Raw genomic sequence first — 12,970 nt, forward strand, 5'->3', positions numbered from 1 at the left:
TGATACAAATCAAATCTCTACAGCACAGGATAGCAACCCTGTATTGCATGTTGAGATGAGAATACATTGCTATAGATTTTGAAGTTATACAAATTTATGGTGTCAGCCACCAACATTAGACGTTCCACAACACTTTAAGAAGCTTAATTTAATATCATTAGTCAAGCACAAATTTTTAAGTAAGTCTACTTTGAACACTGAAAAAAGGAGAGTTGAAGCATTGCAAAATGTGTGCGTATCCTTGTTTGCAGTAGTCTTCAGAAAAGGGAATAAAAAATGAAAAATAACAGTTGATGTTTAATGAATTAAATGTAACACAAAAGTAAGAATATAATAACATTCTGTCACCCTAGGTAGAGCCAAGTCAGTTTATATCAGTTGAAAATTTAGATAATAGTAACTATATCTCACAAAGAAAGAGAGACATTTCTAATCTTTTTCCCTGCCAGCCTAGAAATGCCTCCTTCTAGATCTTTCCTGCTTTGACTACCCATTGTTTCCTGGTAAGAGCCACATTTGAATAAAAACTACAGTAACATTACTGAGTTAGAAGAGCCTAAAATGCAGAAATCTCAGATTTTTTCCCCGTAAAATATGCAGATGCACACTGAATGTCTCTTGTATATCCGTGTCCTTTTTTGAGGCAACCTATTCACTAAATCTCCTCTCTCCCAGAGGCAGCATCTGCTGTCACTCTCTGAAACAGAGACACGAGATTTCTGCCTCTGATCTGCTGCTGCAGATAGCCTTCAGTGCTGATGATGTGCTGCTGACACTGTTCACGAGCTCTGAGAAATGGATCCTCTGGGTTTCTGAGAAGAAAACTCTTTCTGCTCATTTGCACTAAGACATCACATCTACACAGGACAGAATCATAGAATCACAGAATGGTTAGAGTTGGAAGGGACCTTAAAGATCATCCAGTTCCACATCCCCTGCCATGGGCTGAAACACTTTCCACCAGACCAGGATGCTTAAAGCCCTGTCCAGCCTGGCCTTGAACACTTCCAGGGATGGGGCATCCACAGCTTCTGTGGGCAACCTGGGCCAGTGATTCACCAGCCTCAGAGTAAAGAATTTCTTCCTAATATCTAATCTAAATCTCCCCTCTTTCAGTTTAAAACCATTGTCCCTCAACCTATCGCTACACTCTCTGACAGAGTCTCTCCCTGTCTTTCCTGTAGGCCCCCTTTAGGTACTGGAAGGCTGCTATAAGGTCTTCCCAGAGCCTTCTCTTCTCCAGGCTGAACAGCCCCAACTCTCTCAGCCTGTCCTCATAGGAGAGGTGCTCCATCTCTCTGATCATCTTCGTGGCCCTCATAAAAATTTTTGTAAAGCTCATTCCTTTTGCCATGAGAAAATGGCTGCACTCACACACTGTGCTTGGGTGGAAACTAAGTGTCCAGAGGTGAACAGCCTTTCCTTAGTCTTCCACGAAAGACCAATCCCAAGTGGCTCCATTGAGCTGGTCTTATCACTCATATTTTAACATTACTGCTAATGGCTAAAACACCTGAATACAGCTGTGAGAAACATGATAGTTATTTCTTCAATGGTGAACTTAAGCCTAGGCAGGGCAGTTGGTTGGAAATTAGGTTTCATATAGAATAAGTTGCCAAAAATCTTAGGCAAAATGGAAATTTTGCCATTAATTTCAATATGAAAGAGAGGCTTTTCTCTTAATCTCTTCAGTATTTTGAACCAGAGAGCCTGAAAGAAAGGAGATATTAGGAGCATTGCACTTAGATGTATTTTCATAGGAACCTCTCGGCACCACGAGATTAGAGGCTACAAAGTCACTCTTAGGTTCACTGCCAATATTGCTTCCTGGGGAATGTCCATTTTGATGCAGAACAACCTTTGTGCCACTTCACAAAGCATTTTACCACAGCCGCTTGGAAAGCCCTGGGACATGGAGATGCAACTCCTCTGACTGTGAAAGCGAGCAACGATACCTCAGACTAATATTTTCTGTTTATAACACACGTAGTATTCTTTCATGTTTCATTCGGTCTTTACGCGTCTCTAAAACCTTTTCCACTCAGCAATAGATTGCTGGTGTGAAAAGATCTGTCTGACTCCGCAGTGAGTGTACACGGCTCTCTACTATTATGTTCAGGTATAAGAGCATTCAAAAGCGGTGTCTTCAGCACAAAAAGCATGAACTCCAGCTCAATAATGCTATTAATGTTAGCTCACATCCTTCTTTTGGAGGCTAGGCACTTGAGACAAAATATCCTACTCCTTATTCTTGCTCACCCTCTTTCGTAGCCACCAGAAGTGATAACCCACGGGGTGTGGGAACGTGTTATAAACACTGAGAGGAAAACAAAATGCTGCTTCCCATAAAAACACTCTACAGAAATTTAGGTGTAAGATTCTCACATGAGAATATTATTCTGCAACTGACACCATTTCCTCTGAAGATTTTTTTTAAGAAGTCTCGAGATTTTGCTGAAGCATTTTGGATGTATAATATTAAGCCTTCCCCTTCAGATTTTTTAGCAAACTCTTCGGTTTCTGTTACCTCGGGGAAGCATTTCACAGGATTGCACTCGCCTCTGATGCACAGGGATGGGCAACAACAACAAGCAACATAAATATAACATCCTCCACAGGAGCCTCACAGGATGCTGTTCAATTGATCACAGTAAAATTAGTGTCATTGATTCAGAAAAGTTAAAAGCATCAGTCTACCTACCTATCCATCAGGCTGTAATCACCATTGTAAGCTGGCATGGGTACAGGAAATTAAAGAACATAAGAAACAGCTTTGTTTTAAGTAACAGAGATTGGGAATGCCAGAGAGTTGTAGCTGAGGGGCATAATTAGAAAATGCTCTGGCTCAAGAGTTTAATCTAGGCAAGCCAAGAAACCTGCTGATCCAGACTGTAGTGGCCAATAGGGTTGTGCAATAAAAGAAGATTTGTAAAACAACCATGTGTTGGATTGTAACGTTCAGACCCTGAAAATACAGGGAGGGTTGTCCATGTGTTACCAGGAGTTAGCATCAAACAGCTGCTAATGTCAGCTGCGACATCTGTAAGGTGAGGCTGCACTTTCATTTGGTTTAGGTTGCAAAGACACACTATGGCTTGCTACACCAAATTGCTTATGAAAGAAGCAGTAATGGAAGATAAGTTGCATACCACAGACACACCAAAATTAAAAAAAACTAAAATCCTATTGTGGTAAGGGCTCCTTAGTGTTCCTGCTTAGGTCACAGCTGAAGTCCAAGAATGCAGAAACGAAGCTGAAATTTAGACCTGACTTCTTTAACACATAGCTAATTCCAGAGGAATGGAAACCACCCAGGTGAGCACAGCGGGATTTCAGAGCCTGGCAGTAAGACCTGGAAGGACAGGCAGCACCCATGGCCTCCAAGGCTTGTTGATGTGCACAGCAGAGTCTTCCTCAACCTGCTCTTCATGATAAAGTCCTCAATCCACAAAGGAGAGGCTTATATCTCCTTTAGGTCACAGGCCTGAGAGCTCTTCTCTGCACTTTCCATGTTTTCTCATTGTCTTGGCTTTGAGGGAGGAGACCAGCAGCCAGACAAGGAGTGCATGTTGTGCAGTGGTTGGGGGGGAACAGATAAATATCCTTAGACTAACATTTGCTCCTACCTGACATGATGAAACTGCTCATTCTGAAACATTTAAAAAAATGTATGTAGTAAGGGTGACTGGGCATGTAGGAGAAAGGGGCCGAAAGGCAGCATCAGCCCAGCCAAAGCCAGGCATTGCCATCAGTGGGTGCTCAGTCTGCCTGAAAGTCACAGGTCACTCTCCTTCCCCTGCTCTTTCTTGTATTGTTATATTAAAGACTAACCATGGTGAGAGGGTCTGAGTTATGATTCCCCATTAATTATCATCTAAGAGCCATCTAAGAGCCAACAGCAGACTTGTAGAAGTTGGTTAGGTCTGACTAGGAGATCCCAGCAGCTCTCACTTCAGGCATCTAAGGGGTGAGAGAGCATCTGAAGGGCATTTTTTTATAGGAATGGGTGCCAATGGTCTGAAAGAAAGGAAGTAGAAGCAAATCCAACCAAATGCTGTGGAAAAAAAAAAAAAAATTGAAAATAAGAAGAGCTCAGAATAAAGAGCATTGACCAGGAGCTGAAACTGGAGGGGTGAAGGGAAGGAGGTGCCCATGAGCAGGGGTGCTCAGGCTCAGAGCACCCACTGACCTGAGCATCCCACTTACTTGCATCCACAAAAAACTTTTCAGACTCTGCCACTGTCTACTTGTCCAGGCAGGTGGAAAACAATTTGTTTCAGCCTGAGACACCAGACCACTCCATGCACACATGCGGGCAACGCGAGAAAGAACTCCCTGTGCTGCAAGGTGGCTTTTTTGGACTTCAGGCTGCAGTGGCCAGACACTGGATCTTCCATCTAACTCATCAAAGAAAATGTAGGGCAATAATTTATCATCATAAATGTAACGATAGATTACTCCTTAATGAAGACTGTAGCCCATCGTCAGTCTGCTCCTCTCGTGTGGCTGATGAGCTTATTACAGCTTTGACTAAGAGGTAATATTACCCACTCTTAAGAATTGAGTGGATTTGGATTTAATCCCTACTGCTGCTGTTTAACTAGAGATAGGATCTTGCAAATACACAACCAAACCCTAGGATTGGGGACCAGTATTGTTGCTCCTAAGCCCGTATGATACATAAAGTTATGGCCACAGGCCCTGCAGCATCTTTCAAGTGATATACTTGCTTTGTTGTTTTTCTCATACTCAAGTGAGAGGCTTTCTCACCATGACCAAACCATCCTCATTCTCATAACCAAGACAGAGCAGATGGAAAAGTTTATGTGATTTACATCAGGACCTAAAAATTAATTTAAGGTATGCTGTATAGTGTGAAGACTGATAAAAAGTTAATTTTGCTTACTAATCTGGAGTGTAATAAGGTTACTAGCTCTGGTAGTTTAAACACACTTCATTCTTCCAAAAATATTCTTACTTCGGTGACATTTGAAGAAGTCTCATTTGGGAACAGTATCCCCTTCCTCACTCCACCATCCTTTCCAGCCTTCCCCACCAATCAGCCAGCTATATCCCATCAGGCTGAATTTGGTGAGTGTTATGAACATACCAGTCTCACTCAGCACATGCCAAAGCTCCCCAGGAGCCCATTCCTTGCCGTGGAGCCTTCACGCAGCAAGTTAAACACGTGCTGCCAGACCACGACCTGCCTGACAAAGCTGGCTAGTCTAGAGATCACCTGCAACAGGTTGTTTCTCCTGACCGTGCCCGTTGTTGTCACTTCCCAGGAGAACATATATGCAGCTAAGACACCTGAGCACCATCTTTACCCTAAACCGTCCATGGACTGCACCTCTGAAACACAAACCCACCAAGCCAAAGGGGCTCTTCTCACCCTACTTGTCTAGCATCCAACACTACATGGCCTGAATCTGGGGCCACCTTATACTAAGACAACAAGATGATAATAATAATAATAATACTACTACTAATAATAATAATAATAGTAATAATACAGATTTAAGTTCAGGCAACTCGTAGCTGCAGCAGTCCTAATTATCAGCAGCAGAATAAAAGAACTGGCTGGTTGCGTTATTCTCTGCTGCAGTTCCCCAATTTCCAGCGCAGCCGGGATTGTGTTACTGGGCATGTTTGCTTGTAGTCAGGGGACAAAGAGCTGTGGGAGAGCATGCTGTTTGACATGTTCTTCTGGTGGACATACACATTGTACCAGCCTCTCTGCCTGCCAAGGGCTGGGGGAGAGCTGCAGTGCTGGGCTGTGCAAAGTAGCGTTGGTGGAAGCATCTGATAGCAGCTCTGCTCCTCAGTACGGTGCATGTTTCTTCTCTAAGCTTGAGGGGAGCGATAAGCCTTTGCAAGGGACTTTAAATCACCACGTGGAGGATGCATAAAGGCAAAGGAATGTTATTACAGCTCAGAGAGATCAAAGCGCTGCATCGCTGTACATGCCGCAAGGAGTATGCTGACAGTATGGTGGCGTGGAGAACCTATCGCAAAAATGTTGCTGCTGGTACTCATGGTGACTATGAAAACAGGCCTATGATGCAATTTTCTATGTTGGCATTAATTACCTTAGTAAAATACCACAACACAAAAGGAAACAAAGTTTTTTTTCTGATGATACTTTAGAAAGAGTTAGGACTCACTCAAAAACTTAGAGGAGCACTACACCACATGGTGCTTCCTTCATCCCTTGTATGTAATAAGCTCAGTGACAGCAGAATTTACCAAACCACATAGAATCTCACCCCACGCTGTACATTAAAATAATGTACCCTGTTAAGAAAAATCAAGGTCATAGTGAGGATAAAGGTAGCTAAAGTTTCTATAGCAACAGTTACTAGGATGCCGTTGCCAAAGGTGCTTTCCTGTTGCATCCTGAAGTAGCTTTACTGGCTGCTTTTCCTTCCTGTTCACTAGCCCTTTTGGTAATATCAGTACAGACACGATGCAAATGTGCTTTCCTTCTCAGGATGATCTTGTAGACTAATCCTGCCCATGAGCTGAATATACAGAACACATCATGTGAAAGGGAAAAAAAAAAAAAATTAAGCAGTCTGACCTTGAGACCCAAAGGGGACACGACTGACTTAAAGCATGCACACTTTTCTGAAAAGCCAGTTCCCTGCTGTAGTTGCAAATGAAAAAGTGAAAAGAACAAAGATAAGTTTCTCTTTTTTTTCTGCTTGTTGACTTTGTACATTGATAGCATCTTGTCTGTTTCTCTTTCTCCTAATGGACAAATTTCCTTGCTGTTTCTATTGCTCTTCCAAACCTTCAGGCAGAAGGGGAAGAAAAAACAGCAGTCTAAGCACAGCAGAAAAATATCCCTGTGAAATTACAACAGGATAAAAGTGGAAATGCTTTAGAGCTGAAATGTATCTTCCTTTTTCATGGACAGATAATTCCACACTGCTGCAGCCCCTGTAAGTCTTTACGCTGTGTGGAAGCATGGAACTTTGCAGTAGCGATAGGACAAGGGGTAACAGTTTTAAACTAAAAGAGAGGAGATTTAGATTAGATATTAGGAAGAAGTTCTTTACTGTGAGGGTGGTGAGACACTGGCCCAGGTTGCCCACAGAAGCTGTGGATGCCCCATCCCTGGAGGTGTTCAAGGCCAGGTTGGACAGGGCTTTGAGCAACCTGGGCTGGTGGGAGGTGTCCCTGCCCATGGCGGGGGGGATGGAACTAGATGATCTTCAAGGTCCCTTACAACTCTAACCATACTATGATTCTATGATTGTTCATCTCATCAAAGTGAACAGCTAATAGTAATGGAGAAGGAGCAAGCTGTAATTGCATGGGCGGCATGAAGCAGGTTGGTGTGGCCTGATGTGAAATGGTCCCCACAGTCCACTCACTGGGAGATTTGGTCTGATGATCGCAGCAGGGCGATGCCTGGTAGAGGCACTGCTGGTGTGCTCTCAGGATGACTCATTGGATCTGAAGGTGGGATCAGGACTGCATCTCCTCCTGACAACAGTGCCCTTGGAGGCTCCCTTGCTTCTTGCCTGGTGTTGGTCATGTCCCATTGCCGGGGGTCACACACACAGTGCCGGGGTTTGTCCTTGCTCTATGTCCCTGAGCACACACCCTAAAGCATTGTGTCCAACTACAGGTCTTCCCTTTGGCACTATAAATAAATACTGATCTATGGATATGTGGTAATTTTGCCCTCAAGGGCCACTCTCATACAGAAGGGTAGATGCCTTCAAAAGGCCCGTGATGCCTGATTATAGGCAGCGTATGGTGCTATTTGCTATGACCTGCTCTTCTACAGCCCTTGCAAGGCATAGTCCACTTGATGCTAAAACTGGATTTCACAAAGGTTAGAGCAGCTTTCAGCTTCTGCTCCTAACTAAGATCCGGTAAAATCTGATCATTGTATTGGATATTTACTGGACCTTCCTCAGAGCTAAAACAAGGTGTTCAATTTGGATAAGCTACTACACTGGAAATTAAATTGAAAAGCAGATTTATAGAATTTGTAATCCATTTGAAAATCAGGCTATCTATTTGAGCTTTCTCCATTTATTTTAATGAAATCAAATATAAGAAGCTGAAATTGCAAGGAGAACCAACTTGGACGAATCGCCGTGTGGCCACATCCAAGAGAACAACCAAATCTAACCCCGAAACACATCTAGAAATACAAATAATTCTGCAAATACACTACATTTCTTTTGTTAAAAGAGCTTTGCTGTTACCACTGCTTCCAGTGTCTGACCAATCTATGACACACATCTCAAAGCAGAAGATTTTTCCATTAACCTAGTGGTCTGAATGTGCTTGTTGTGAAACATTGAGCACGCGTCACTAGCATTCACTTTGAGCCAAAGAACATCTTTGATCACAATCATTTGATTTTCCTTCTACTCCAAACATTACTTCTTGTTTCCACTGAACTTTCTGTTCTTTGTAAATACAAAGCAAATTCTTGCAGTACATCAAGGGGAAAAACGCAGTTGGATAAACAAAATGATAACCAACACAAAAGTTCTATTTGATTAAATGATGAAAAATCAAATTTCCGAAAGTTTCTGAGGCATCACGTGGGAAACCACACAGACAGGTTAGTCCTTGTGCAAACATGAAATATGCCATCTCTCCAGTATTCCTACCATGTCTCTGCAATGTGACTTTTAAAGCATCTCCTTGAGGTTGCTCGAGCATACCTAAAAACATAAATAAATGCTTTTTTCTTCCAGCTGCCAGTTAAAGTACTAGAGACATGCTACTGCTGAGTGACATACATCTATTCAAATCCCTCCTGAACTAGAATCAATATTAGCTAGGTCCATTACCTCCTGTTTTATTGGCAGTTTGGGTGCTTGTTCAGAAAACAGTCCCTCCTAGTAATGTAATAAAGCCCCCACCTTGGAGATAATTAGGTTGTCTGTGATATAACATACACTGATGATCATTTCCCTGCTGATTTTGGCCTGCTACTCCAGCTCAGGTTGCAGTCTCCATCACTACACACTCTTACATCAGACCATTTGAGTCTCATCACCTAATAATTGCCATAGTAGATTTATTTAGATTTTTTTTTTTAACTCTTCTATAATAACAGCTCCAGCAAAACCTCAGACTGTCATTAACATGCTTTTAAAAATGCACTAAAATGGCTTTGTCAATTACCTCGAGATTTAATATCCCGGCCACAACACAGATATCCCTCACTCTAACAACAAATCCCTCTGATAGTGCAGTGCACGCATGACACTACACTTCCCCACATTTCCTTTGGGTCCTCAGTGTACCCCACAGGCTGACAAATTCCAGCTCCAATCTGGGAGCAGAAGCACGCTCCAAAAATGCTGCGAACACTCAGACATGGCCTTGCCAACTGTCTTTCCCTTCCTCCCTTCCTGATGCCTTGATGGGTTCCCAATTTAAGCATCCTCACTTGTCATTAGTTTCATTTCTTATAGATGGGGGAACCACAATCTGATGATCTTAACTCACCTCCTCTGATCCTGTGGTGCAACCCATCCCAAAAGGTCCCATACATTCAGATTTTGTGTTTTACTATTGAACATACTTGCTCTTTGCTTTGACCATTGAAGAATAAGAGAAAAAAACATCCCATTCTGTTAGATACGTCAGCCTGTAAATGATGGTCTTTCTATCCTAACAGGTGGGAACACATGACTTGGCAAGTCCCCTGAGGCCTTAGGATCATCTTCCTAATTATCTTAATTTCTTTAAACAACTAGATGACTGGCAGGAACTCTGGGCAAAGTATAGCAGACTTGCTAGTCTGAGCTAAAGAACAGTGTAAGTAGGAATACTTACCTCTCCCAGTTTTGTGTCATCAGCAAATTTGCTGATGGTAAGGGTGGTTTTGCTAACATGCTTTGGTAGAACCCAACCCCTAAATCCATACAAGCTACTAATATATAGATACTCCATGGATATTGGATTGGTATTTAAATTCCCACCATTTGGACAATTCCAAAGCAGTAATCCCTAAACTTTTCCTCACAAACTACCTATAACTTATTCAACCCTTTTGACACTGTTTGTGACCTTAGCAGCCTGACACCACCATGGTTCAGGTCATCAGGGAGAACAACGAATAATATTTCATGATGTGCAAAATATTGTTGCTGTGCTGAACATTTTTTGCTCAACATTATTGTCTCTTGGCTAGCAAAGGCAGAAGTCCACCATCATAGGTAGATTGCCAAATTCTGGGATCCCCGGGAAACGTCCCAGTAGGCTTGGAGTCCAGCCTGAGCCTGGATAAATATAATGTATTACAATCAACAAAACACTTAATTAGTGAATGCTGACATTGTACCTTCCGTGGAACAAACAAAGAGGAAAGCATGGCCCTCTGCCCAAGGAGCTTACAGTCTAAACGAGACTGGCAATATAGATCAGGCACACAAAACATGCAGAGGGAAGGCCAACACCTCAGTTTTGTCTTTGTTTTATGTAAATACAGATATAGATGGGCAGCAGAAAGTAAAGCATCTCTCTCCAGGACCCCATGGCTTTTCTCGTCCTCCTCTCCATAGGCAAGTTTAGATTTTATCTTCCCTTCATCTCCCTGCTGACTCCCTGTGCACACATACCTGTTTTCACATTAAGTTCTTCCTAATTTAAACCATAATTTTTTTTTCAGTCTTTCACATTTGGTTCTACCAACTCAAAACATGTCCCTCCATTAGAAGATCATCTCACCCCCCACTTGACCTAGGTCATCCACTTCACTGGTTCAAATACTCTCACGTATTTAGATCAAAAGCTCATCCATCCCTCCACTCTAAAGTCTTTTCTTCCTTTTTCTACAGTTCCTAACAGCCTACAATATTTGCACAGTTTATAATCTCCTCTGCCCACACAAGATCCCATCCCTCTCTATCTCATCTGAACTCTTTCATTTCCATCAAGATCATGAGAACCTGTCAAGTGAAATCACACCCTCAGACAAGGCACTTAGACACTGAGGACTGGATGCAGGAGGAACCGTTAGCATCTGCAGATGGTAGGGATATGAATAAAGTCCTTTATGCAGAGCAATTTAGTATACCACGGGAATTATTCTGGATCTCTTCACTATTTATACTATGAAAGAAAGAAACACGCATAGTCTATAAACATATCATGTACAAATGTACATCACAACTCAAAACTGAGCACCTTCCCACCTCCAAAGCATGTTATTTTGGGGACTAGCATTTGTTGACTTGTTTATCTTCCTTTGCCAAAAGCCAAGAATTCATCATCAGTCTAAATCCCTCCAGCTTTTCTGTTTCCATTCCTCTTTCATTTCCTTTAAAATACTCTCCACTCAGCCAAAGTGTTACTTAGTTTCCACTATTTATTTTACTGAGAAATTTAAACGTATTGAAAAAGAACTGTAATAAGGCCCCTAAAGATTTTAGACCTGAATAAGTGACACACACAAACTTCTCTTCCCTGTAGTTCAGAAAATTGTATTACTATGCACAATATTGTCATTATCCTCTCTCCTGTTATGACTGACAGAAGGAAGTTGAAATATCCACTTCATGGTGGTGAGAAGAGGACAACTGAAGGAAAACATAGCAAAAAAAAATAAAATAGTGAAACAAAACCGAATCAGAAGTGAAGATATTTTTAAAGCACTTACCCAGCATCAGTGCTATTGCCGCACAGTAACACATCTTCTGTACCATTTTTTATGAAATAGTTTACTGCAACAGAAATAGAAAAATGGCTTTTTAAGAAGTACATTCTGGGAATGATAACATTGACAAATACCATCCACCAACCAGCATATTCAATTGGGACAGTAATTGAGAGACGAATGGCATGCTTTTGCTTTGTTTTGCTAATTTTAACTTCTATAAATGGGAAAAACAAAAATATTTTTTTCAAAGCTTTTTAAGCACTTGCTGTTGGTATTCCAGATCTGACCAGTTTAATAAGGTGGCAGCAGGGTTGTGGGCAGTGTTTGTAGGAAATATCATCTAGCCATGTCCCTGGCTGTTCTAACAAAGAACATTGTTACTGAATTCAGTATAGCACTATGTAGTGAAACCGAACCATAAGCTTGCCCATAACTTTTAGACTCTACACTGATGAGATACATATTAATTGAAGTTTGTGATAGAAATTCCTGACTCATAGGTTAAAAATGCAACCAGCTATAAGTCAAAATGTAATAATACTAACGAATCAGCCCACTCCCCCAATCTGGTGGATTCTGCTCAGCATAAAAAACACACAGTATAACACAAAAGAAACAGAAAAAATGCACCCTGTTAAAGATCAAGCAAACAAGGAAGTATTCATAAAGACAAATATTTATCAACGCAGTCATCTGTAATGGCAATGGAGAGAGACAGACACTTCTCAAGGGAGACTCAGAGGAGCAAGCTAAATTTAAGTGCTCTGGATTATTCCCTGGTTGACTATCAATGAGGCTTAAGGAAATTAGCATCCCCAGGCTAATGAGAGCCTTTGTGTACACACTCCCTCTTCTATCCCCAGCCAACAAAGTCTAACATTCAGAGAAACAGAACGGAGGCCAACTTCTTCTCAAAAGGATAAGCAATACCAATTTTCCAGAGAGACTCTGAAGAAAAGAGATCTTCTAAGGAGCATCCCTAAAACCTGAATGGTGGCATGGAAGAAAGAATAAAATGATTGCTCTAGAAACATAATAAATGCAAAACAGAAGCCAGCAGCTGACCGAGGGAGGGTAGATACACCAGTGTGCTTTGCTGCAGCAGAGAGGATGTGATCCCCTGCTGACATAAAACATGATGGTGGCAGCCTTGCACAGCACGTTTTTGTGAGCGGAGGGGCCTCTGCAGATGATGCTCAGAAGAGGTTCTCCAATCTAGGCTAACCCTGCATTGTGAATTGTTTTAAGAACCAAGAGTGACAGCTTATCCAGGCAGGCTATGCAAAGAATGCTCAATGGCACAAGCCACCGAACAGATGTGCTGTG

General features: G+C 41.9%; 1 protein-coding gene across 1 annotated transcript in view; it reads right to left on the reverse strand.

The window, feature by feature from the left end:
- Positions 1-12,970, reverse strand: part of LOC104288900 (sodium channel protein type 5 subunit alpha-like) — a 175,031-nt gene that overhangs the window by 122,693 nt on the left and 39,368 nt on the right. The window contains exon 7 of the mRNA XM_009887773.1: positions 11,645-11,708. Coding sequence (XP_009886075.1) covers positions 11,645-11,708 — 64 coding nt within the window. The remainder of the gene's footprint in view (positions 1-11,644; positions 11,709-12,970) is intronic.

This window comes from Charadrius vociferus, unplaced genomic scaffold (assembly GCF_000708025.1).
Source record: "Charadrius vociferus isolate BGI_N301 unplaced genomic scaffold, ASM70802v2 scaffold566, whole genome shotgun sequence".
Taxonomy (NCBI): Eukaryota; Metazoa; Chordata; class Aves; order Charadriiformes; family Charadriidae; genus Charadrius; species Charadrius vociferus.